This window comes from Micromesistius poutassou (assembly GCF_964030765.1).
Source record: "Micromesistius poutassou genome assembly, chromosome: 3".
NCBI lineage: Eukaryota > Metazoa > Chordata > Actinopteri > Gadiformes > Gadidae > Micromesistius > Micromesistius poutassou.
In genome coordinates, this window is record NC_140273.1 from 7,056,140 (window position 1) to 7,083,117 (window position 26,978).

A 26,978-nucleotide genomic window follows, 5' to 3' on the forward strand; every position below is an offset into this window, starting at 1 on the left:
AAATGAAGTTAGGCCTAAAAAGTCATACAAATCTAAGAATGAAAAGAAAAGGTAGGCCTACATGAAAATTGATTAAATTCCATTAAAGTGAGGCACTCAAACGTCAAAACAGGACAATGTTGTAGAATGGGATAGCCTAAAATTAGCTGTGTACGAATCAACTGATCGGATGAGGGCTGAGAGCACTTGATTGTGTGTATTGTGTGTGTGTGTGTGTGTGTGTGTGTGTGTGTGTGTGTGTGTGTGTGTGTGTGTGTGTGTGTGTGTGTGTGTGTGTGTGTGTGTGTGTGTGTGTGTGTGTGTGTGTGTGTGTCCGTCATAGACAGGTATAAATATCAGTGCACAGTGAGTGAGTAGGTCAGTTTATAATTCATTCTGGAATTCTGCACAGTCATACAAGAAGCTGTTGTTGGTATGTATTTAATTTATTTTCATTGTTTTTTTTGTTTTTTTTTACCTATGATGAGCCTATGTTGCATTGGGGGGATAAAACATCCTCTGTTAAATGTGATAGGCTCACAGAGTTGATAAGATTGCATATGCACAATATGCACAATATATACATACATTCATGCTTTCAATCAAATGGCTGTATAGATCATGGCTGACTATGACTTGGTCCTGAAATGCTGGGGTCCAGTGGAAGCGGACTACAACACACACGGGGGGCTGGTTTTGACTCGGTAAGTATGTGTCCTAATTAGGTAATAACAACAAAGGGACTAGAAAAACAAATGAAGACAACTGCTTTTAGTCCTGTGCTCTCTTGCTTCTCTGTGCTTCTCCAGAAGGTCACCCACTTCATATCCGTCACTCACAGGCCTGTTTCTGTTCCCGCTCTTCCAGTTTATTCACAGAGCACCCGGACACCCAGAAGCTGTTCCCCAAGCTCGCTGATGTAGGGGAGCCGGCGGCCAACGCGGCGGTCGCAGCCCAGGGGGCGACGGTCCTGAGGAGGCTGGGGGAGCTGCTGAAGACCAGGGGAGACCATGCCGCTCTGCTCACACCCCTGGCCACCAGCCATGCCAACGTCCACAAGATCCCCATCCACAACTTCAAGGTGCTTGCGTTGAGTTCATGTGTGTGTTTTGTGGTGTGTGTAATGGTTAACCATTGGACTGGTCTTTGTGATTAATGTTGAACTAGTTAGTATGTAATATACAAGATATAATGTAGGCATATGAGACTACAACTTCTCACAATAATAAGGGTGAAATCTTGAGAGTGAAATGTGAGAGAATTGGGCGTGTTTCTTATTCAGTCATGTGTCTTTCACATTTGAGTATACTCAAATCCTCTCATTTGAGTACGAAAGGATATTTTATTAGGTCTTATTTCTTTCCTGTTTACGATAATGACAATGAAAAGATGTTTTCAATTGCACGTGTTTCTGGTTGCAGTTGATCACAGAGGTCATTACAAAGCATATGGCGGAGAAGGCGGGGCTTGATGCTGCCGGGCAGGAAGCTCTAAGGAAGGTGATGTTTGCGGTCATTGCCGACATTGATGCCACCTACAAAGTGCTGGGATTCTCTGGGTAATCTCTCCACCAGGGAACCACCTCATCATGTCCAAAGGATCCTTCATCAGGAGACACCGGTTTTAACTCTGCAACAATTTTAGATAAAAGAACAGTATGCTAATTGAACACTGTTGATCTTGGTTCCTGTACAGGCAATACAATTCTAGTAATAAAAAGATTCAGTTGACTGTGGGTGATTTGTGTGGTTTTGTCTTTTAGCATCTTCCACTTAACCGGAAATGTAAGTGAAAATATGGTCCAATCAAACAATAATCAATCAAGCATATTCATATTTGTATACTGGCTTATTTTGTATAAGTATATGATTTGAAATTCAAAACTAGCCATAGTTGGCTACTAAAAGTTTGATAGTTTACACTTTCATTTTCGATTGATTCGGTTGCTTAATATCCAAGACCACTTTTATAACAGCCTTGGTTAGGGGGAATAGTGTTCGAAATATACTCATCATAAAAATTCCAAGCATTGTTATGGTATATCACGATTGGGCTTGACTGTTTAAGTATACTGACATTCTCCCCATCCAAACATATTGATTCATTACCTCACCCAATCCATAACCTTTTAGTATTGCCACTGCTACTGCCTGTACGACGGCAGATTAGAAAAACTGATTCACATTCAAAAGAAATATGAGATGTCATGTCATGCTGTAGCGCCAAATAGTCTACTACATATTTAATTTCTGACTCACACCAGTGGATGCATATGTGACCCTCTGCAGCACCTCGCCACCAAGAAAAAGATGGACTAATTATATTTTTTTACATATTAAATAATGTAGTAACATGATACATAATAATAATTACACCTGCTACTCCTCAACATTATCTCCATAACATTATATCCGGCATGACAAGGTGACCTTTGAGCTAGGGGTTTAGTGGTTTTACAAATCATGGTGCATTTATTTTTGGAAAAAAACAAACCCTGTCATGTTAGTCTGCTCATGTTCAATACCTGAGAGGACTTTTAATGTCTTAACGTTGAGGTGTAATCATGTATTGTTGACCCGACACACACACACACACACACACACACACACACACACACAGACTGTTGGCAGGAGACCTATGGAGCCGTCCTGAATTCCAATGAGAAGTAGTGCTCTGACCTCCTCAGCAGCCCTGAGTGGAGGCCTGATGCTGAAGAGACAACAATAGCACACCTATTATTAGGTCACAGACGTGACTGACCACACGGAGCATCAGTGGTATTAGGCGCCAGCATATTTAGCCTTGATTGCTCTCTCCTCCTCTCTCTCTTCGATGCCATCTCTGAGCCGAACGGATAAATAAATTTGATTTACCTTTATTTGTATATGTATTTTGAGCAGTTTTTGCATTTGAAATAATTCATTTTTTACTGTTGACCCACCTGTACAGGTTCAGCGAGTTCACAGAAAGAAAAATATTTTTGCCTTCTATCGGTCCACTTAATAACTACAGTACAATCTGTGGCCCAACATAATACTGTATATGCTTATACATTCAGGAATTCTAGTTATTTGTAAACATATGTGCTTTACACCACACAGTGATGTTGTGGTCATGAGAATACATCCATGTTTTTTAAGTACATTTAGCCTTTCTACCTCAGTGCCCTCTCCTCTTTGTCCTGTGAGTCAGTTGTGTGTTAAGTCAAGCATTAGTTTAGTCAAACACCATTAATCCAACTTAGTAAAAGACAAAACCAAGAAGATTCCAAACCTACTTTTATTAACATGACTAACATTGTCAGCCCCAACTTTAAAATGTAAATATATATAAATGCAGCTCAATATAAACCGGGAAACATCACAAGGGAAGAATAAAATACAAACATACAACTAAAATCATTCCTTTTCGATGAAAGATAAGCGTGAAGATGGAGAGTGGGTTCAGGCGTCGTAATCCAAGTTCTGCTGCTCCTCCTCAGTGGGAACGGTGCAGCGGCTCAGATTGGACAGGAACAGCGCCGTCGTCATGGGAACGCACCCTGCAGCCACCCTGAGAATCACCAGCAGTCTTTCTGCCGCGTTGGTGACGCCATCTGGTGTCTGGGGTGAGGTTAAAAGAGGTCACTTTCCAAGCATCACACAATGGTGTCTTTCCTGTTTCCAACATCCTCAACCAAAAGGTTCAAGCATTAGTAGTACTCCCTTGTCTAGTGGACCTACCTCAGCTAACCTTAGTAGGCACACATTAAAACAAGAGACCCAAATACCCTGCAACGTGGTCTGAACTTATCATTGCAATGTAAGAAACACGTTGTTATCCAAAAACACCAACATTTAGGTAAAAGTTGTAAAGAGAGAGCAGAAAAGAGCAGGAGAGAAAGATTTAAATAGAAACCCAAAATAAACAACATCACCAACAATTATTTACATTTTTCAGAGAAAAACAAAGGACATGAAAAATACATGGAATTACGCTGGCCATGTCTTTTTAAATGTATTTGACCTTTATTTACAACATACAAATAAACACAGAAATACAAATGTACAATAGATATAAATGGTCAAACAAGCAGAACAACATTTCAATACATATAAATAATACAATGGGACAATTAAGAAAGCTATTTAAAACACAAGCAATCCTTATTTAATGCGACTTCAATCATTCCCTTGAACGTCTAACGTCTCAATTGAGACTAATCTCTCCAGTGTTAGGGAGTCCTGAAGTTTATTCCATCCGTCAGGACAGGAGCATAACATTTAAAAGCAATCTTTCCTGAGTTGCTATTGGTGCATGAAATGACAAGTATAATGTGTGACTGAGAGCGAGTTTGATATGATGTATTGGTGAAATTTAGCAGTGAAGATAGGTACATAGGGAGCTTTCCACATAAGGCCTTGTAAATAAATAAAAGACAGTGTTGCTCTTTTCGGATTGTGAGAGAGAGCCAGCCCACTTTTTTATATGAAACGCAGTTATGGCCGACTTGTCATGGAAGTGCCAAAGACAGAGCACATGATCTGGTTCTCTAGGCCGGTCCACTCACCTGATCTTCTGCATATAGAAGAGGACAGCGGAGACCCGACGCCAGCTTCCTGACTGCCTCCATGCGCTCTGCCGGTAAGGCTGCGTTACGTGCTGCACCAGATGGGCCATTACACCCAGAACCGCAAATACAGAACAAGAAATGAGTTAGCCAAGCACCAGCAAAGACAGGTCCATGTGCAGCTTTAAACATTTTCAGGATCCGGATTCATGAAATTCAATTTCTAGCAGAAATCGAATGATGATATTCTTTTTTGTTCTATAAATGTAGATTTTGCCGATGAGCTGTTGGCAAATATTCATACATTGAGAGCAACCCAGATAAAACTGTATTTTGATTAGGGTGTTTGAGGTTTGGGGTTCTCCCCATTTCCTTACCGTTAGTGACCATGAAGCAAACCTTTCCCAGAAAATAGCCTGGGCCCAAGTGCTTCAGAGAGGCTTCGGCCGACTGCAAACTGAGAACAAAACAGATCAACATGAATCAAACTGACAAAAACAAAAATAATATAATCAATAAAATACTTTGATTGAATTTTAAAAACCTGGGGCTGCAACACTTGTTGTAGATGTCACTTGCAAGTCACTGAATGTAAACATGTCAAATGTGCAGTGGCTAACTGCTAAATCCATGCAGTCAGATAGATGTATTTAGACTGCACTTTGAGATGTGCAGTTGTCAATCAATACGTAATGTAGGCTATACCCAAACACGAATACTCGACATACGGTACTGTAGTTATTGTAATACATAATATAAGGGTCAGACAAACAAACCATAATCAATGAGACAATCCCAGTGTGCTCGCACTGACCTGAGCTCTGACATCAGGTTGATGATGAACACGACCAGGTCTATCCTCGGACGGTTCTGCTCATGCTTCGCGGGCAGTGGCAGGCTCTTAGCCAGCCTCCTGATGGAGACACCAAACAAACACAGCAGGCACAGCTCATCCTTCTGGCCGGATGTAAACGACTTTAGACACAAATGTAATAATACTTTTCATTGTGAGCCGTCCGTGTATGTTATTTGTCAAGTCAAGTTAACTTGTTACATGCCGAGTGTAAACATACAATGACTCTCAACTTTTACTCACACTTTGACCATAACCGATTTTTCATTCACCATTACATCTGCCAATTTCTGCTGGTAGTGCTCCTCATTCTCCACCAGCTAGAAAAAACACAAACATCAACAAAACTCCTCCAGTATTGCCTCTTCCCCTCTCCACTAGGTTAAGGTTAGCTGTGTTAAACTTACCAGAACACTGGCTGAATTTAGGTCGGGTAATCTACTTAATGGCCTCAGTAGCGACATGATATTTTAACGCTTAAACGCTAGGTTACAAGTTATACATTTTAACAATAAAATCAGCTTCAGAGTGTATTCCCTGTGCCCGCTTATTTTGCAAACGTGCGTCTGACGTCACACATTTACGTTGCTGTACGTACGTCTACGTTTCATCGAAAAGTTGTATTCTGCCCCCTATCGTTCATTAGTGGTTCAGCATGTGCTGTTACACGACCTCCATTTCAGCGTATCATTTGGAAAAATGACCATTGACAAAGACGTTTCAGTGTATGGAGAAAGTTTATTAACTTTATAGTAGATGGCACAGCAAAGTACAAATCCCTCATACAGCCAATTTTTTTTTACAGATTACAAATGGCATCTGTTCACAGGGCCTGAAATAACATTGCAATACCTTAAATGCATGTACCACGCCAAACTATATAAATGTACATGTCCCCCTACCAACTGGAAAGACATTTAGGATACCTTGGATTGGAAAAGCTTGTTTATTGTCAAAATATAAACTTTTCACTGCATTTAAATTAAGGATGGACTCATGTATGTCTTGCAGTTTGCTTGTATGCATGGCCGACTCAGTTTAAAATGTGTAATTGTTTTACGAAGGCAAATGACGGAAGAAAACAACCACATCCTCCGGTACTTTGGCATTTCCAAATCAAATCAGTTCAGGATGGGCTTGAAGGTTCAAGGAAATGCAGTACATCAATGAGTCTACCTATAATTTCTGTAAATAAATCGATAGCTACATAACCCCATATGAAACATCACATTTCACAGGAAGGGAAAATAACAGTATTGACAACACACAGACAAGATACAAAAAAAACTAGTTGCTTACGTAAAATAAAAACAGACCACAGATGAATTTCTCTGTTCTCACACAGCCAACACCGAGACCCCCCAATCCCAATCCCCTTTTCAAAAAATCTTTTTCTTTTTCAGCTCAGTTGTCTTTACGTTTTGGTTTCCTCCCGCTGGCTCCAATTCAAAAGAAAGGTTTAACATACAAGGTCACCGCATGTGACCTCAAATGGACTCACTAGCTGTTTTTTCATTACCCCGAAACAATCCCCGCCTGACCCTCATCTATTCATTTCCATGTCCCTTTCTGTTTGTTTTTTTATTTGTATTATTTTTTAAACAGACACCAAGCGCTGACAGGCACACATGCAACACACACACACACACACACACACACACACACACACACACACACACACACACACACACACACACACACACACACACACACACACACACACACACACACACACACACACACACACACACACACACACTCTCTAACCAACATAGCCCCAAAGATTTCCTGCTGCATTTAACTAAATAATACATCCAAACAACTTCCAAGGTTTTTCCTGCCGCTCATATTTCTCCGGACTCCCTCTCCTCGGAGCTGGAGCGGTGGTCCCTCTCGTAGGAAAGCGATCGCTCCCGCTCCTTCTCCTTCTCTCTGACCATGTCCGGGGAGTACGACCTCTCCTCTCCCTTCTCCTCCCACTCCCCGTACTCCGGCCGCTCCTCCTGCTGCTTCACGCTGGCTCCCCCGCCCTCCGTCCAACGCTGCTCCTGGGACAGGGAGCGCTCCGCCTCGGGCTGGGGCGCCGCGTCCGCTGAGGACCTGAGGGGGGGGGGGGGGGGGGGACACGCGATCAGTTCACTGAAGTACTACATGTACCTGTAGCACTGAGATCTCCCATGAGGAACTGTGTCCACAGAACATCTACAATGCTCTACGCCTTCAGAGCCCAGCGACCACGATCAATGCATGTTTGCTGGTCCCCGTATCAATCTTACCATGGCGCCCCTTGGGCCCTGTCCCAATTCTCCCCCTTCCCCTAGATTTGAGCCCTAACTCTAGATTTTGCGTGTTCCCGCAAAGGGGTAGGGTGTCCCAATACTTAGCCAGCTCGGGAGCTGACTTGCAGCTAAGGGCACTCAAAGCAAGTGTTCTTGTTAAGGGGAGAGAAATGGGACTGGGCCATAGTCTCGCCAATAAGAGCCTTGGCCCTGGACCAGGGGGGGGTAAGTCCTGGCTGGGAGCTCTCACCTCTTCCTCTTGCTCCTGTGAGAGTGCGAGCGAGAGCGGTGCCTCTCCTTGTGTCGGTGTTTCCTCTCCCGCTCACTACCGCCGCCCCGCTCGCCTCCACCTCCTCCCCTCTCGGCTCCGCCCCTCTCGCCGCCCTCCTCCCTGGAGCGAGAGGAACGGTGGCGCCGGGAACGGTGTGAGGACGACCCGCCTCCGTCCCTGAAGCAGAACACAGCGTCAGAACCACATGATGGAACACGCATGACGGAACGGACCTGGACGTCCGCTCTGAGGCCTTATCGGGACGGCGGGCTTCGCCACGGATGGGGATGACAACTGTAGTGTTAAAAAGTGGAAGTACCTGTATCGCTCACCACTCCGAGACCTTGACCTAAAGGAAGAAAACACGCCGGGATTATTAAAGTCGCCGGGAGGGAAGAAAAAGTTTGTGGGTATTTGTCAACAGAGAACTGCCGGGTGGCCCTCACCTCCTTCGCCCCTGCTCCCATTCTCGCTCTCTCTCACGCTGGTGTTCCCTCTCGCGCTCCCGTTCGCTCTCTCGCTCTCTCTCCCGCTCAAGCTCGCCCTCTCGCTCCTTCTCCTCCTCGCGATCTCGCTCCTCCCGTCGTCTCATCCTCATCCTCTCCTGTTTCTCAACCACCGCTTTCTGAAACCCACAAAATAAAGAATTATGTTCTGGGACATCAACTGCAGAACAGCTAGTACAAGCTGAATAAAGATTGGAATCAAATGACAACATTAAGTATTTTATCCGTCCTCACATTGAGCCCGCATCACTTTGTACTGCGAGTCAGTACTAAATGGTACTCACCCTCAGCCTGTCAAGCTTTTCGCGAATCTCAATGAACCCCAGATGAAGTTTGCCCCCGAAATGGTCAGCCAAGCGGCGATCGTTGTCATGGAGACCCAAGTAGGCGGAGCAGACCTCGCACACCCTCAACTTCTGCTGCTGGAAGCTGGAAGCTGGCATGGAGTTTCTGTATACATCCTGCAAGACAACATCCCACTGTTAACCATGGCACAGCAAGCATGGAGTGCAACTTAAAAAGACAAATGTATGAATAAGTTTCCAGAACAACTGATCTGGATTGTTCCTATTAGGGGTGTGAACGGGTACACGTGTAACCGGTTAGTAAATCATAACCGTTTAGGAAAAATCAGTAAACGAAAACCGAAGAAAAAAAAAAAAAATTCTAAATCTTCAATCAAAATTAACACATACTATTTATTTAGAGATTAATAAAGCTACAAATGTTCCACTTTAACAACGTTAATGCGCTAAGAAATGCACGTGATAAATGTTGGGTAACTGACCACCGTGCATTACGTCATGTAACACGTTAAAAACGTTAAAGGTAAAAGCGTAAAAGCGTTAAAAACTGCTCCAATGCCTCACACGATCGTCGAGGAAACCATAAGAACAGTGGGTTACAGTTTGTCAGGTTCCCTAAATGGACAACGCAGTTGTCCCACACTACAAGATTTTTTTAATCTTATGCGATTTTTGAGTCGGATGTACACCACACACATAAAGAGAATCTCAGCCGATTTGTTGCTCTCCGATCGTAAATACAAATACATGAGATTCGGACACAAGATGGAACACCACACACTATAGGACAATCTTGTCCGATAATTGCACGCTGCAGGGCCGTGGAGGTAGAACTAGAGCAACTCGCGCCAACAGTGAAAATGGATCAGCGTCTTTTGACAGCAGTGGTTTCCGCGTGCTTATGCTTACATAATATCAGAATATCCGCATCAGTTCGGCCGCGGTGCAATTAATGAATAAAGATCATAAACTGAATGGCTGTACAAGTGTTCTGAGACACGGCTGCGAACCGGCAACTTTCAAAAAAAAAGTAGTGCCGGTTTGCTGACGGTGCCGTGCCGCTGCCGTATCCAGTTGAATAGCCTACATTGACTATAATGGTTTCTAATGTCTTCTTGTGTTCTCTGCATTTTCACTAGGACCCTTTTCCTTCGCCTTATTCTTCTCCATTTATTTCTTTATTTCTATCTCGTAATGTCTCCTGCGTCTCTATGTTGTGTATTTCCTCATCTGTCTCTATGCCGCTCTGACAACGTTGCCCCTGGCAACCGATAGCCGTGGATGCCATCATGGCGGACGGGCTCAAACCCCTCCCCTCCCCAAAAATCACGTGACTCCTCATTCTCAATATCGTGACTGCGGTCCACTTTAAAAAAAAATAAAAAACGGTTAACCGTGTACACAAATAAAAAAGGGGCCGTGTAACAGTTTACAATTTTTTGTAACCGTTCACACCCCTAGTTCCTATTCTAATAAATAAATAAAAATTCTTTAGCAGTGATCGCTATTCGGCCAGCCTTTTAGCAACGCTCTCCACGCTCATGAGGTAACTGCATTTACAAATGTTGAACATGGGAGGGCAAAGTCTCTGACCTCCGCCTCCTTCTTCAGGGCGCGGGTCTTCTCCACCTTCTCCAGGACCTGCTGGGCCTCGTCCACGTTGCCCTCCCCGCCCAGCTGCTCCGCCCGGGCCAGCAGCTTCCCGATCTCCTCGTTCAGCTCGTGGACGCGCTCTGCCTGAAGCCCCAAGAGAGAACGAGAACCACCCGTTAAACACAGGTCTGATGTGCAAAGAATATAGACTGAGGACTGGACCCAGCCCGGACGCAAAGGTGAAGATCATAACAAGGACTCATAGGATAAGATACCCTGGGAAAACGTTTCTCTGCTGAATTTATTCTGTGATACTGCATATAAATTCTCTTTAATGATTTAAAAAAAATGTACGACAGGGCCTTCACTGAAAACCACTGAAAAGCAGAAAAGGTCATGTTGACAATGATTTAAAAATAAACTAGGGCCGCAATTTCAGACTGTGTAGATGACAGTGTAAAATTGTTAACTTTCCACAGGCTTTGGCCTTCAGATTTGATGGGTGACTGAAAGAATAAGTCTGCTGGATTTTCCCAGTCTGTTTATCGTTTCTAAGTCTCGCTCTGTAATCTCTTTGTTGCAGGAAATGTCCCTATTCCCAAAACAATCCCAACCCGCTTCCTCCATCATTGTTATTATATATATATATATATATATTTTAGATAACACTAAGCTACGCTTTGTGAAATCCTATTGTTTTCTGCATTAGTCCTGTAGACCGGAAATGATTGGAAAATAGGGTTCTGGATGAAGAATCCCAAAAGTTCTCCTTTAAACATTTCAGCTTGTACCACTCCGAGCTCACCCACTCCTAGCTTCACCAAGGTAACTCTAAACCAAGCGCATTGTCTTTTAACCTAATTCCTCCAGTGAGCGTGTGTGTGATCTTGCCTGCTCTCAGCAGGAACAGTCAGTCTCACATTTCATGTGTGACGAAAACCAAAATTGGCATCGGTGAGTGATTAACCCGAAGTCACCTTCCCAGTCACCGCTACCATGAGGGTGAAGTGCGTCCAACACACCAGCCCTCCAGAATCTTGCACCTGGGTCATCGTTCAACGGGGACCCCGGCTACTAAACCACCCCCCCCCCACCCCCCTGAGTACTGAATCCCACGCCGGGGGGTTTCAACTGAGACCCGGAGGCTGTGACCTGTGGATGGGAGGATCACCTTGGCAGCCACTTCTGCGCTGATTTCGTCCTGTGTCTCGGCCAGCCTCTTCTTGGCCAGCTCTGTCCTGCGGTCGCAGTCGGCGATGAAGGACTGGAGATGCTCAGCGGCCTGGAGAGGGCAGGTTGGTGGTGAGAGGGTGTGTGTTGTGGGAGCAACCACGTTGAAAATAGGTTGGCTGCCGTTCCATTCTCACAATTGAAAGAATGACTTGAATATTTCCATAATACATTTACATATTAAAAATGTTTATTGAATGGCTTTGCTTTTAAGCATCCCTGTCTGTGTATTGTTTTGACTGAAAGTGACAATAAAACAAACACAAAAAGAGTCACATTTTTGAATGGGCACTGCACTAGTTATTAAATAACATCCTGAGTTTGACCACAATAACCTAGACAAATTGAATGATGAACAGTGCAAGTGTGTTAAAGAAATACATAATTTACTTATATTTGTGTTAAGGGTTATCAAAGTGTGCATTAGGCATCAGAAAATGTAATCCATTGTAATCTCACGTAATGTCTATCGTTTTCTTTCTATTCCTTCACGCCTCCTGTCGGTCACGGTAAAGAAAGAATGATAGAAATAGAAGCAAACCAAGAGTCAACATTTGCGTTGCTTTCCACGCTCGGAGACAGTTCTTGCCGAGTTACGGAATTAAGTTTGAAGCTGAACTTGTTGCGTTTCTTCCATTTAGGCAAACCGCTGTCCATGCTAATGTTAGCTATGTAGCAATAGCTTATAAAAGGTAGCTTCCTGTATAATGTTACTGACAGTGTTATTGTAGTTGTGTTGTTGACATGTGGTTCAGAGTGGTTAGCATACAATAGGGGTGGAAAAGCGTTTGCTCTATCACACAATGCCAGAAGCATACACCAATGTTATAAAAATGCTTATGCTCCCACACTTAAAACGCATTAAATCTCACCAGACAATTATATGTCATCGTTCTCAGAAATGTATACATTTTGCCCAGCAACACTGCCATATTCAGATACATACTTTACATATGCCGTACTCTGGTACAGCAAATTGTACTCTCTAAACATTGGCTACGTGTTTGGACGATGGCAGCAAAACTTACATCCAGCTCAAAGAAGTACTCCTGCTGCTTGGACGCAATCTCAAAGTCAGCACGAAGGGCCAGGTCATGGACTTTCACACACTCGCCCAGGTCCATCCGCTGAGGACAAAATCACATCAATGCAGGACTATTACAAGCTGATCATGTTATCATTCCCCACAAAAGCCAACAGAGCGGAGAATGTTTATAAGGCCCACCAATTTGAAAAAAATATAAGTCTTGCAAGACACGGGAAACAATTAAACATTAATAACAACATTCGAGTGGCAATGTATAACCCCGAAATAAAGATATGGACACAAAATGAATAACAATGCAAGCCATTACAACTGTTAAAATAAGAGTTAGACATCCAATTACAAAGGAAACATCTAGTTTTATCTGGATACTATAGGTTTAACTGCCATTTATTTTTACACAAATCTCAGTAACATATTGAAAGAGTGCTATACAGAATATACATCTTTAAATAGTGAAACACTTTGGCCCAAGTACTCACAGTGCCTGACAGAATGTCGTGGGGACATGAATCCAGAAGGTGACTCTTGCAGACCCTCTCATCTGAAAATTTGATTCTCTGCCGCATGGAGTCTCCTATAAAACACAATAAGATCAAAATGAAAGACCCCTAATATTATTGAACATTGGCGCCTCTGAGCTTGTTCTCAAAATATACTATTGACAGATACTGAATTTGAAATGAAACTCGTTTAACACAAGAATTTGTTAGGATTAGTATCAAAAAGGAGTATCAAAAATGTAAACTGGTGCCGAGAGACCCGATCAACACACCAATCAATATTAATATCTAACTAAAAGGCTCATCAATACCACAGAACAACAGAAGCCATAATACGAGTTAAACATCTCGTTGACACGTTAACTTGAGGTCTACCCGAACCCAACAGGTAGCCCCACAGCCAGGCTATCGTGCAAACAGGGAAGCTAACGCTACAAATGCAAAGCATGACTCAATTGCAGCATCTGGCTGACGTTAGCATGGAAGCTAACAGGCATATCCCGCCGCTAGCTCCACCTAGCCTCACGTAACCAGCGCATCGTCAATCAAACTCACCGTCTCTCCCCGTCCCCATGAGCTGGTCCAACATCGCTCGCATTTGTGCCTGGGCCGACATGTTTAATCGGTGTTGATGGTAAGCCGCTCCACGCCGACGGTCCTCACACACGCAGCCTTCACCTAGGCCTCGACGGTGGCTCGTGGACCACCACGGACAACTTTTTCACACAGGACTCCCCAAGTTATTTTTCAAACACGCTTGCTATGTACAGTAATCATTTACTGTTTATTCCAGTACAACAAAAAGTTGTCTACGGCTAAACAACGTGAAGGGAACCACGTTGGACGAGCCAGGTTTAGGCAACGCAATTTCGAAACCACTGGATTGCTGCCTTCCTCTTCGTCTGAACTGGAGCGGGTCGAAATAAGAAAGCGGTGGCAAAATACGGAATAGTGTTTTGTAAGCCAGCTGCTAGACGTTTTTATTCAATTAATGACAAATCGTCAGTTGTCTGTAACAGGATTATCATAGTATTGAATTGCATTTCTAGCCATTCAGCTAGAAGTAAAGTTTGTCCAATGTCCTCTCTCTTCTCGACTTCCTATCTCTCGGTGCGCGCAGCCGCCGCGTCACGCGCTCTCCGCCTTGAGGAAGTGCTGCAGTTCTCTCGCGCGCTGTGGTGGCTTGGGTGATTGGCAGCCGACGTCATTGACTTCATCGACTTTGGCGTTATGAATTATGCATACAATCTTATAATGCATAAATGAACCACCCGAGAATGACAATATTTAATTATGATATTGACATCATCTTTGGTGCCTACATAATCCATTTAATAAAAAAGTGTCAAGGTCAAGCGCCGCCCTGAAAGCAACCCCCCCAAATGTATCTTCAGGTCCGTCGTCCCGCCCCCCTATACACTCGGGGAAAATGGCGACAGCGGTACTGCGTTTCTCACGGCAACTTGCCAAAAAACATATTGGATTACTCGGCCGTGAGAAATGCTCCCAAACATCAAACCTATCCAAGGCGGTTCCGTGTCGAACCGTTACGACCGCGTCTGGTGCCATCCTACCGAAACCGAATAAAGTAGGTATTTAAGGAAGCCATCGGGCTGTAACTCTGAATATAGGTGGTTCTTACGGTGTAGGCGTGACTCAGGGAGTGTGTTGACACCACCTTTAGCAAAGACGTCCCGAACGTTCGGCTGAGCAAATTCATTGATGGGGGTTTTACCTCAATACGCCTCTGGGCAGTAGCAGTAGTTTCAGTCTGTCCTAAAGTGCTGTCAGTATTACGCCTAACAAAGCGTGTACCAATAACAATCATGTATGTGGATGTCGTGGACAAGAAGGATCCAGAAAAGCCGTCAACATCGGCCAGAGGGAGCCCCGGAAATGGAAGCAAAGTCTGATTACTACCGTGGACATTTGACAGCCCGCTAATGTGGGGCCCTTATTGTCATTGACTTAATTATCGTTGTGTGATCAACGTTTAGTATTTCAGATATTTTATTCCCTAACAAACGTTCTATACTTACATAAATGTTCATACATGAGGACTTTGCAGAGCTGACTGGCATTTATTATAATGGATGACACCAACTTGGTCTTTTTATGAATTGTATGCCTTCATTGTGGAGCAGGGCCTTTCAGTTAAATGATCCCTATCCCCAATCAATATCCGTTGCAAGTTTACAGTCATACAGTGCGTAAAGGCCAAATATGTTTTTATTTTGCATTTGAAAGCTTCACTATGCATGTAATTCTAGTGTGTATAAAAACGTGTTACATCGCCCGCCAAGGGCCCAAGGTAAACATCACCAGCCAAACAGTCCCATCTCCCAGCCGTGTTCCTTCTGGACCCTGGTGCACACATTGTCTTCCAAGATTCCCAATGTGTACCTTTCTCTCCCCCCTACCCCGCCGTTTTGTCCAGACATCCTTTGGTCTCATCCGGATGACCATCGTGGTGGTGCCCTTCCTCTACGTCGGAACTCTGATCAGCAAGAACTTTGCAGCTCTTTTGGAGGAGCATGACATCTTCGTCCCGGAGGACGATGATGACGATGACTGAACACTAAGCCTCTTAAAATGTAACGTCTAACACCTCATTTCAATGTAAAACACATTGCGCATTACGACCGTCCAGATATTAACCTTGGTTATTATGACTTGTGTTCCACAGGGTGCTTCGGAACGGTGGTGGGAAAGGGTGGCAGTTGCAATAAAGAGGGAACAGTAGATTTCGCTGGAGTCGACAAGCACGATGGCGTCACGATGCATCCCCTATCGCCGAGCTCCGTCTGCCTCTCTTTCAGCTCGTTTACATGAATATCGTTTGAAGTGGTGTCATATCATAATCATGTGAGGCTACAAAGGCGATCTGTCTGTAAGTCCTCACTCCTGTCTGCATGTCGGTGTGTCTTGCAACGCAATAAACATTTAAAAGTACATGAAGGAAGAGTATTCATCTTTTGGTATTCCTTTTTGTTTTTTACATCTTCACAGAAACTACCGTAACAAAATGATTTTCCAAATGTAATGGTACACATGATTCTGATAGGTCCATGTCAGCCCATAGTAACACTACATCACACTTCCTTATCTTGGTATTCTGCATAGTATTGATGTCACTCTTAAAGGGTCAGGGACTGGTTGTTCCCACCAATCAGCGGCCTCTTGGCCCCCTCCTGGAGCGTAGTATTGGCCAGTCTCGGGTGTCCTTTGATGGGGCCCATCTCTTAATGGCTGTGGCTCTTCATCTTACTCAGCTCAGCGTTGCCCTCCATGTCGTGGTCCATTAGGCTCCATCTTTCTCCTGCAGTTGGGGTCAGAGCATCGCATGCAGTCACAGAAGAGCAGGGATAAACGCCCTGACCTCTAATGGCTTCATATGTTAATGTAGATGATTTGACTATGCAAATTAAAAAATTCCCCTCTCTTGGTAGACACAAACCAAATTCGTTTTCATTATGATAGACCACACGGTGGCCCAGTTTACACAGCCACAAGGGCTGCTTAAGAGAGAGAGACAGAAAAAGAGAGGTCCAGCTTATTGCTGTTGAGACCTTGTGTGCTCACCTTGTAGCACACATCTCCTCTTGGTGTGTTACTAATAGTTTTTTATATATATTATAACAGCAACTAAACTCGTACTATGCATGATAAGAGTGCTGGCCATACTATGAAGATAAATAAAGGAGAGTTTTGTAAACACTGTTTTCTCGGTCTCTTAGAATGGGTTCTTGCTTCCTGAGGGAGAGCGCCCTTTAAGGACATGCAAATGTTTGTGCAGTCATCCGTTGGGATCCGTTTGAGCGCTGCCTCATTCACTGGTTTGTGTTCCAAACCTTGAAACTCCAAAAAGGGTTTCAGGCATTCTAACGTCGAGATTCAACTTCGATTTATTAGATAACTAGTACCAGATGTTAGTAAAGTGGTCCCTGTAGGAGCCGGAGGCCCACTGGGAGATGAACAGGGACCAAAATATAAAATGTATACATATATTTATTTTGTAATATAATGTTTAGTGATTATATATATGATTGATGGTCTTTTTTAGTCTTTAGTCTTTTTGCAATACTTTTCAAAAAGGTAAACAACAAATATATATACAACAATGTAAATACATATATATATACCGACTTATTCTGATTCTCAGTATGTAATGGAGTGCTCTTGATCAAGGGGGTATCAGACAATGTCTGATACCTGTTAAAAAAAACTGGGCAAAGTGGTCCTTGTGGAAACTAGTTTTAACATTATCCTGTATTTTATTTACGATACCTTGGTGAGGGACTGCACTTCGTTCTGTAGACATCTCACTTGCTTCTGGAGATATTCCACTTCACTTGTCTTCTTTCTTAACATAATCTAAATAACACAAATTAATGCCGCTGTATCAATATGGAAAATTTAAATCAAACCCCAGTGTATGTGAGTCTCCAGCTGGTCATAATAATAAGTTAACGCCAGCTGCCAGCAGTAGATGGCAGTATTTAACTTAACTCAAATGAACCAAACTACAGACGTAACATTGCTGCGTTTTCTATTAGCAACATTGCATTAATGCTATAGGATGACAAGACAATTATCTCATGATCTTTCTAAACATTTTTTACACAGAGAGAGGGATGCATATTTAAACATTGCACCAGTGCCAAACTCTAAATCGTCCCTTGGAAGAGCAAGGAAACAGTGTACTGTGGCAATGCATCAATTGTTACCATTACCTCTACATTGGATGAACCGTGATCTGTGTGACCAGGGGATATGACCCCTGAACTTTGACCTGTGATGAAACAACGCATGCGGCTGATCTCCTCGGCAAGCTTGGTCTTAAGTTCCTGAAAATGAAGAGGAATAAGTTGGATTAAGATTGCAGTTGCAATTTTGCCCTTATTTAGATGAACTGCACTAACGATTACATTATTATATCATATGATATACATTGTTGTATTCTCTCTCTCTCTCTCTCTCTCTCTCTCTCTCTCTCTCTCTCTCTCTCTCTCTCCCCATCTCTCCCCATCTCTCTCTCTCTCTCTCTCTCTCTCTCTCTCTCTCTCTCTCTCTCTCTCTCTCTCTCTGTGTGTCTCTCCATCCTACCTGGTTCTCCCTGCGGAGGTTCTCCATCTCTCTCTCTCTGCAGCAGAGCTCTGTCTCTCTGTCCTTGGTGTGGTGCTCGGTGAGGCTCAGCTCAGAGCACCTTTCAGAGTAACGCGCAGACGGCACGTCCATCTCTGAGCGTAGCGTCTCAGCCTGAGGCCTGCCAACACCGATGCACCCGCCCACGCATCATGCACGCACGTACACAAGCATGCACGCATTCACGCACATACGCAGACACACACACACGCACACACACAGACACACACATGCTTACAAACAGATACATATACAGTATTCAGCCTTGTGGGACACACCAGATCCCTTGATGACAGAATACAGGGTTAGGGTTAGGGTTAGGGTTGTGTGTATCGTTGACTTACACCTGTCCTCTAGTGACTGATGCACCTCCTTGTGTGGCTGAGTGCCTGGCCTTCTCTACCGCGCTCTCCATCTCCTCCTCGTGGGCTCTTTTCAGGGCCTCCATCGCTACAGTGAACAAACAAGATGGCGGGGGGTATTAATAGCATCGCTGTGTCCGCATGTGGAGCACTGTGAGTTATGCGAACCAATTTGCAGACTGAACTTTGCTGAGGAGACAGTCCCCGAGCTAAACCATCATCGTGACAAAGGAATAGCGAAGTGGACCCACTAGAACACATTCTCTGCTGTCGCAGTGAGTAAGTGTGTTGTCTACGACTGTACGAGCACGCTGCTCTGTGTGCAACCTAAGCTTTGGTCTTCAATCCTTCATGGATTTTGGTTTTATTTTCATTAAAACATACATTTTTCTTGCCATTATTGTACTCATATATAATATTTATAATTCTCTCATCATTATTTTCCAGTTATAAAGATAAAAGTATTTGTATTGGTAGTTGTATTGGTGACAGCTGCTAAAAAAACCAAGACAAATGAATGATACGTATTATTATCTGAAAAATTATTCCAACCCAGTGATTTCACTCTGATTAACTTATGAGTATTTCTAGTTCTAGAGTTGGAAGCAAAAGACGGAGCAGGACTTGAGGATCTTAGAGGAATGTGCTGATCCACCGGTCCGTCTTCCCGAGCGCAATCTGCTGCTCTGCTTCTCCATGCTTCACACCACAGGCCCCCCAGCTTGTCCTCACCTCTGGCCGACCCGTGGCCCCCCTCCTGCAGCAGTCTGTCCCTCTGGGCCTCCAGATCCCGGGTCTCCCGTCCGTGTTTTTCCTGCAGTTCCTGAAGGGCCGTCCTGTGTGCAGCCACAAGGGCCTGTATCCTGGCCTGGCAGGGGGCCCCGGGGCCACACGGACTGTCCACCTCCACACCCATGGACGCCCTCTGTCTCTTGATGCCCTCAACTTGTTGTCTGAGCGAGAGGGCCTGGAGGGAAGGAAATCAGTTTTACGTGATCCGTTGCTGTATCCCACTCATTACAAATAGCCTGGGGATTTGGGTGATTTGAACCAGGAATCAAATGTTTCTACATCTATTATTTCACATTTCACATATTCCTTATAGTCCTGCAAGGCGTCTTTACAGTTTTAACACATTGGTCGAAAGTCCTACCTCTTTTTGAAGGGCCTCTGCCGCTCGTGATTGGGCCGTTTGGCCGCCATTCATGGCCGGCGAAGACTCCTTGGTGCTCAGGTCATCATCGGGTTGGGAACCAAGCGGTGGCCGGTAGGTATCTTCACGGCTTGACGGGTAGGTCTCCGAGTGAGGGGGCGGCGGGCAATCCTCTCTGGGGCCTGACTGATGCGTCGGGGCTCCCATGAGAGACTGAGGAGTCATGTCCCTGAACGACTCTCTCTCGAATTCATCCCACTTCCTGTTGAGTTCAGAGTCCATAGTGTCAGAAGCCGGCACCGGCACGCTCCCCTTCTTCAGCTCCATGGAGTCCCACCTGCTGTTCATCTCCATAAAGGTGATGCCCTCCTCAAACCACTTGTTCCTCTCCTCCAATCTCTTAGCCTGCTCCCTGTCCCAGCCCTCCCCTGCCTCTCTCTGACTGGCCGGAGACGGGTCCGGGGGCGTGGCCTCCAGATCTGGGTCTACACAATGGGTCGGGTGGCGAGCGGCTCTGTGGAGGCCGGCGGCGGTGCCGTTAACGCCGGTAGTGGCTGGAGAACGTTCATAACTGGACTCTTTGCAGGTGCGCAGAGCGGGCGGTTGGCATGACGACGGCCGCTGGGACAGGGGGTCCTCTTTCTCACTGCCGGTATCTGATTGGCTTAGTTTTGAACCAGGGGGAGACGTGAGGATCATATTGCACGTCAGAAGTAAGACAATAGTTGATCCACACAACAATAAGGCCGTCTGACCTTTCGGACCATGCTCAGGAATTCAGAAAATGGGCTGTTGAAGACAAGTCCTCTAGCATGCTCAAGGTATTCCAAGAGCGCATAAAACAAATACCACTGTGTTTATATTAGCTGGTAAATATTATTTACGAATATTTTAAATAAAGATTTAAAAAGTAACATCTTATGTGGGCATAAAGTTCTGCAACAGCAGCCTTTTTACTTTATGCTGGTATACCTGCTATTATGAGCAGATATGCAGTACTTTTTTGCAATGCTTTTGCAAGACTGGTAACGTAGAGAAACACGACTCCCAATTGCATCAGTATTTTCTACCCTCTTGGTATATGTTAGTGTTCAAGAGCCCACCATACTTGCACTTGCACACTATTGTCCAACATAACGGCCGACTTACTGCGCGTGGTTCTGGATGGCCTGCTTTAGCAGTTTGACCCAGTTCCTCCGTATTCTGGAGGTTGTAGCGGACAGAGTGAACACTGCCCTCTTTGTCTGGCGGAGATGGAGGAGATAAAGACAGACATAAGCAAATGGCAAACAAGAGGAAAGCAGAAAAAAAAAATCTGAAGCATTCAATTCGTTTTTGTTTGTGTGGAAGAGGCATTGCTGTCTGTCTTTGTGTGTGTGTGTGTGTGTGTGTGTGTGTGTGTGTGTGTGTGTGTGTGTGTGTGTGTGTGTGTGTGTGTGTGTGCATGGGGTGGGGTGGGGTGGGTGTAGGTATGTTTGTGCGTGTGGGTGTGGCTATATGTGTTTTGTCTGTGCGTGTGTGTAGAACATAGAATGACTAAACATTACACATCGGTTACGTACCTGAATTTGAAAGCCGTGATTTTTCTCCACTTCACAGTCTGACACATTTACGCAGGTCATGAGCTCAATCTCTCCCTCTGGGTCGTCTGACTGCAACACAGCAGAGTGAACCACAGAGACACAAGGCAAACAGCATCTGTGATAAGTACCTCCAAATGAGTTTCATAGCAAACCATTTACATTCCTTAATTTATATTAGCCAATTACCTAAAGTGTTGGGTAATCACTATTAAATGTATTCTAAAAATACGTTTTAGTAATATATATATATTATTTAGTACTATTCTGTGTTTTTGTCATTGAAATGCTATTCAAAAGGCGTTTATAAGATGCAGCTGTTATTTATAGATATATGGTCAAAAAATGTGTACCATACTGAATTGTGTTACTCTATTATACTTTATTATAATAAACCTGTTGCCAAGGCCAAGCCCCCTTGATGGAGCACTGATGGACTCACCTCTTCAGCCTCCAGGTCTCTGTAGTATTTCAGCGCCACATCATCCAACACGAACCAGTGCTTCCTCCACTGAGGAAGACATGACATTTATTCCATAGACCCCCTTTTTCAGACGACAGTAATGACAGGTAAAGTATAAATGAGTGAAGATGCAGAATGCACCAAAATATGGATCTCTTTTTTAGTGCTCTCCATGGTGTGTCAGAGTGTCAGAGGGGTGAAAGATACGTCCCTACCTTTCCATCTGTCTCCAGCTTGGACATCCATCCCTGGAAGGGAGCGAGACCCAGCTGTAATGAGACCCGGGTTTAGAACAGGATGAAACATCGTCGTGGTCAGAAGAAGTCTGACTGCTTCTTAGTGCTGTGAGTATGTCTTGCATAACAGCAACTACAACTATAATAACCATGATGCAGGGACGAGATTCATTGTTGTTGACAATTCACATTTAAACTCATTCTCAACACAACCTGACGAATTCTGAGAAAAGTGGTTATCAAGCCAAAGAGAAGGGTTTAAGCATGGTTTAAATATGTCAACACCTCACAGAGAGGCAGCACTTACCATGAATGCATGATGTCCCAGTTAGGAAAGAAAGTCAAAACAGTTACTACAGTCTTATGGGGACACATATGCTGGTAATGGCTGTTTCTGTATGGCTCTGGTTGTGAATCATTGGATAATAATTATTATAGCGACAAAGTATAATCATTCTGATGGTTATTCTGAATATGATTGTTAAAACATGTTACAGCAACAGCCATCGTTAAAAAGAGACTCAAAGGATGACTCGCACCTGCATCGGAGCGGGTTCAGAAAGTACGCTCTCCTTTGCAGACCTACGCTTCCCTGTGTGATGCTCTGATGAACCCTGAAACGGAGTCACAGACACGCGTCACTGAGGGTCCTTTGCCGCTGTTGGTGTTTTTGAACCCAAAGGTCCGCTGGATACGGACGCCGGGACCATGCCAGTCCTCTGTGGTACCTGTGAGTACAGCGACGTGGCGGACGGCTGTCGGGACAGACCTCCGTCGTCCTGGTCCCGGTGCTTCTCCCGTCGGTCTCTGCCCCTCTCCCTCCCGCGGCCTCTCTCGTCGGCCTCAGCCCGGGCGCTGTACGCGTTCATCTCCGGTTGATAACTGAGGCACAAGAAGTGTTGACAGCATGAAAACGCAGAATAAGCCTTATAATCAAGAAATAATGTCGCCGTATCTACCACCTCCTAGTCCTACACTGTACAACTTTTCACTGTAAAAGTACAGTAAAGTTCTGGCAGCAGTTTCGCCAGTAAGGTAATGTTTATTTACAGTGGTATTACTGTATCATATGATAAAGTAGCTTGTATATTTATTCGCATCTTCCTATATAAACACGAGCGAACTATGAGGAAAGTGTGTCAACATCTCTCTGCAGAGTACCCTGCTGTGGCCCACCCGGGAGTCCTGGTCCGGTGGTCCCTGCGGGGGCTGGGGCTCTGGGTCCTCCTCCTGGAGGCCGGGAGGTCCTCCTCTGGCTCCAGGCTGATCCTCGGGATGTCCGCCAGGACGATGTAGTCGTCTATGGTCATCAACGCCTTGGAGACACATTCAGAACTACAAATAGTCTTCGTAGATCTTTTTAGACATGGACCTTGGACATGCTCGTGACGAAGGAAACCAAACGTGACCTTACCTCCTCAAGCTCCTCCGCGGTCGGTTTGGGGTCAGCGGTCAGCAGGGCATCCAGGCCCCTTCTCACCTTGCTCCTGCTCCTGTCGCCGTCTTTAACGCCGCTCTCGTTCCCCCTGTCGGTTTCCATGGTGGCGGTGGGTGACTTCGGGGGACGGGCGAGGAGATGGGGCTCGGCGTCTCGTCTGGGCGGAGAGGAGCCTCGCGAGAAGGCGGCGCTGCGCACAGAGTGAGCCGAGCCGCGCCAGGAGCCCCCCGGAGGACTGGCCTCGGACCGGCCCGACCTCTCCCTGTCCCTGGTTCTACTGGGGCAGTCGGGCCGGCTCTCCCTGGAGTGGAGCTCGGTGCGCGACGTGTGGCTGTGCGTCCCTCGACCGCTCCTCAGCGGCGAGACCTCGCGGCTGTTCCCGGCGAGCGTGTCGGACGAACTGTTGACCGCCGTCCTGCCCCTGGAAGACCTCTCATACGACGCCGGCGGACCGGCCAGGGAGCCGTGGCGGGAGAGCGTCTCCAGGTTCCTGTAGAGCCTCTCCGAGTCCAGGCCGTGCCCGGAGGAGCTCTGAGACGGACGCCTGGACTCTCTGCTGCGGCCCCGCCGAGCCGAGCCGCCGTTCGCCAAGTAGACGGGGTCACCGCGCGGCCGGGCCGGGCTCGCCCTGGAGGTGGAGACGCTCCTGGAGATGACGGACTCCCTCCCACGGGACGGACTGGACCGCCTCGACTCGTGCCCGGAGGGGCCGTGGGACGGACTGGACCGTCTGGACACGTGCCCGGAGGGAGCGTGGGACGGCTGGCGGGACGGGTCGTGAGATGGCACGTTGGACTGGATTTGACCCCTGGACTGGGACCCTGGTCCGTGGGAGCCGGGGGGGGGCGGCGACCCGGCGGGCCGGCAGCGCTCCGGGCTCTTGGAGTAGTGGCGGGACGGGGAGTTCTCCAGCGACTCGCCCCTGCCCCGGAAGTTGGAGTGGTAGGTGTATCTCTGCGGGGACTCGCTCCTCCAGGTCTCCTGGATGAAGGTGTCGGTGCTCCTCCTCTGCGAGGGGATGCCCAGGTTCACCGTCCGGAACGGGACGCAGGCTTTGGGCTCGGGGCTGTGGTGGCTGGGCAGGGGCCGCCCTCTCTCGTAGTGGCGGTACGGACGCTTGTTGGAGTCGTCGCTGGAGCGCTGCTCGCTGAACCCCCTGCGGTCTCGAGAGACGTAGGTTCTCTCTGGCCCCTGGTCTCCTCTGGACCCCAGAGCTGTTTGCGAAATAGATTTGGGAACATTTATGCATGTGCCCCAAAAAGTGTTTGTTAGAGGTTAGAAATATAGGATATGGCACTTTGTTTAGGAAATAATTGAAAAGCGATCATCTCTCTATCCACTAACAGCTCTGGACCTTGATATGATGATATGATAATCTAAATTCCCCCCCCTTTTTCCCTCAGGGCATACACTGTGGGATTATGTGTAGGGATAATATTACAGATATGATAAAAAGAAAAAGCCATAGTAGTAGAAGTAGAAGAAGATGTTGACACATAATTGTTGATGTTTGGGTTTGCGGAGGGAGTTTGCAAAAAGCACTTAGTATCAAAACCAAACTGGGTAATATCAGATTATAAAGGCAGTCCATAATGTAGTTTAGATTTGATTGGATGTTGGTAGTCAGCTGATTAAGTTACACATATTTCTGTGGTATCTTTGCTAATTAATTCCTTTTTGGGCATTAAGTAAGGCCACTAATCCCCTGCTCCACAAGTTCAACGGTGGACATCGCGTTGCTTGCACTGTGTAGGTTCAGGTCTGACCTGATGGCCGGCGTGACCTGTCCCTGCTCCTCCTCCCCTCCAGCCTCTCGTCCATCCTGGGCTTGGTACTGGTGAGCTGGCGCTGGTTCTGGTCAGGGACGGGTCAAGTCCGCTCATCTCTGGCAGAGCCAAGCGTTGGAGCTCTTGGATGAGGGAGGAAATCCTCCCTGTCCGGTCAGCTGGGTCTGGGTGGATGGAGATGGTACCACCGCACGCATCAGCAACACCACAGCTTTCTGATGTTTCAGAAAAGGCATTTTTTCCCTTTTTTGGGAGTTTTATGGAATTGCCTGAAGTTGCCATTGGTGACTCATGAACGTTTTGAAATGGATAACAAGTTACAAATTAGGTCAAAAGGTCAAAATGACCCTGGCAGTATCTAAACACTTATCACCAGAGGTTAAAACACCAAATGTGGTAACACAAGAGGACAGTCCGCCAGAGAGCCCTGGGAGTCTATTCTGGGTAAAACGGGTTTCAGAAATGCAGATCAGAGGATACGCTTCACCTGGATTGAGTGTCGGTGTCACAGATATTGAGTTCCCACTCGGGGGGACTGCGGGTCAAACACCCCTAGTGACGTCATCACGGGGAAGTCGCGGTTACCACGGACGCAACGTGATCATCATCTTCGTCCTCTTCTTCCTGATGTATGCCACACATAAGGACACATAATAACCATGTCACACTACTCAACTCTTTTGAACTGACCATGTTGTTACAGTATTGACAAGACAATGAGTTCAGTCCACCTACAGTCAACGCCATTGATTAAACTGTAGCTGATTTTTAAAGTTGCACCAGTCATCCTTTAATGGCGAGTTGCCACTTCAATTTTTCCATTTTTAAGTATGAAGAAAAGCAATTATGTCAACCATGTCATTGCATCCCATGACACCAAAGCATTCAATTATTAAAGTATTATCAGTTGTGCAACACTTAGCCATCAAAGTCTACACAGCCCACACAGTTACATAACAGGTGTGATACATAGATATTGCCAAACATCACAAGCTATCAATCAATTTCAGAATTACAAACTATAATATGTTGAAAGACTTACTTTTGCGGTTCTCTATGTCACTCTTTCTGTCTGTCTGTCTGTCTGTCTGTCTCTCTCTCTCTCTCTCTCTCTCTCTCTCTCTCTCTCTCTCTCTCTCTTTCTCTCTCTCTCTCTATCTCTCTGCCTCTCTATCTCTATGTCTCTCTTTCTGTCTGTCTCTCTCTCTCTCTCTCTCTCTCTCTCTCTCTCTCTCTCGCTCTCTCTCCACTAACTCCACCGTCAGGACTTTGCAGTGACTCTGTACCTTGTGTCTTCCTCGTTGCTCTCCTCTCGTGTGCTTTAGCAGACACGTAGTGGAGGTTGCTCATTGTAACTCAACCTTGTTCCTAGCCGGGCTCATCATTATTTCATGTTTCTGGTTCTTCACTAGAACACGTCAAGCTTCTCCTTGCTTACCCTCACCCCAGACCCTCCTTTCAACCTTTCACCTTTGGAAACAATGATTGTTAAATATAGATTAGCTTATGGTTTGTTGCTTTTGGGAATTTCTTTGTTTAGTTTGGAAAGTTGAATAATCTAATGATTATGCAATTGCAACACAACTACTTAAACACTAGGAACAAGAATAGTTTTCTCGTGATGTTCTATAGATAGGTATAGATTTGTATAATTAAAACCTATGTAGGCTATTGGTTTTCCAGAGGGGGTGCGTGTGTGTG

The 26,978-nt window shown here is 45.6% G+C and overlaps 5 protein-coding genes across 5 annotated transcripts; 2 read left to right on the forward strand and 3 right to left on the reverse strand.

Annotated features, from left to right (window-relative positions):
- Positions 1 to 383: 383 nt before the first annotated feature.
- On the forward strand, positions 384 to 1,541 carry mb (myoglobin; the record flags this gene model as incomplete). The annotated part of the gene is made up of 4 exons (XM_084465720.1): positions 384 to 412; positions 598 to 683; positions 847 to 1,060; positions 1,401 to 1,541. The coding sequence occupies exons 2-4, from the start codon at positions 601 to 603 to the stop codon at positions 1,539 to 1,541; spliced, it is 438 nt and encodes a 145-aa protein (XP_084321846.1). The 5' UTR covers positions 384 to 412; positions 598 to 600.
- A 1,699-nt stretch (positions 1,542 to 3,240) lies between these two features.
- Positions 3,241 to 5,925, reverse strand: pane1 (proliferation associated nuclear element). Its single transcript, XM_084465503.1, has 6 exons — positions 5,789 to 5,925; positions 5,625 to 5,701; positions 5,343 to 5,441; positions 4,906 to 4,985; positions 4,529 to 4,620; positions 3,241 to 3,581 (listed from the first exon to the last, which is right to left on the reverse strand). Exons 1-6 carry the CDS (start codon positions 5,843 to 5,845, stop codon positions 3,423 to 3,425), a joined length of 564 nt encoding a protein of 187 aa, XP_084321629.1. The 5' UTR covers positions 5,846 to 5,925; the 3' UTR covers positions 3,241 to 3,422.
- A 202-nt stretch (positions 5,926 to 6,127) lies between these two features.
- On the reverse strand, positions 6,128 to 14,237 carry LOC311340250 (putative RNA-binding protein Luc7-like 1). The gene is made up of 10 exons (XM_084465136.1): positions 13,669 to 14,237; positions 13,093 to 13,187; positions 12,594 to 12,692; positions 11,507 to 11,617; positions 10,336 to 10,479; positions 8,722 to 8,898; positions 8,378 to 8,556; positions 8,251 to 8,280; positions 7,911 to 8,108; positions 6,128 to 7,481 (listed from the first exon to the last, which is right to left on the reverse strand). Exons 1-10 carry the CDS (start codon positions 13,727 to 13,729, stop codon positions 7,226 to 7,228), a joined length of 1,350 nt encoding a protein of 449 aa, XP_084321262.1. The 5' UTR covers positions 13,730 to 14,237; the 3' UTR covers positions 6,128 to 7,225.
- Positions 14,238 to 14,515: 278 nt separating this feature from the next.
- On the forward strand, positions 14,516 to 16,065 carry LOC311340373 (essential MCU regulator, mitochondrial-like). Its single transcript, XM_084465272.1, has 3 exons — positions 14,516 to 14,701; positions 15,551 to 15,707; positions 15,800 to 16,065. Exons 1-2 carry the CDS (start codon positions 14,543 to 14,545, stop codon positions 15,686 to 15,688), a joined length of 297 nt encoding a protein of 98 aa, XP_084321398.1. The 5' UTR covers positions 14,516 to 14,542; the 3' UTR covers positions 15,689 to 15,707; positions 15,800 to 16,065.
- A 290-nt stretch (positions 16,066 to 16,355) lies between these two features.
- On the reverse strand, positions 16,356 to 26,627 carry LOC311340542 (uncharacterized protein; the record flags this gene model as incomplete). Its single annotated transcript, XM_084465410.1, has 16 exons — positions 16,356 to 16,432; positions 17,906 to 17,960; positions 18,220 to 18,379; positions 18,648 to 18,708; positions 19,353 to 19,587; positions 19,774 to 20,437; positions 20,923 to 21,017; positions 21,336 to 21,425; positions 21,796 to 21,864; positions 22,032 to 22,085; positions 22,592 to 22,666; positions 22,781 to 22,934; positions 23,229 to 23,368; positions 23,467 to 24,691; positions 25,257 to 25,344; positions 26,564 to 26,627. 16 exons carry the CDS (start codon positions 26,625 to 26,627, stop codon positions 16,356 to 16,358), a joined length of 3,306 nt encoding a protein of 1,101 aa, XP_084321536.1.
- Between the last annotated feature and the right edge of the window lie 351 nt (positions 26,628 to 26,978).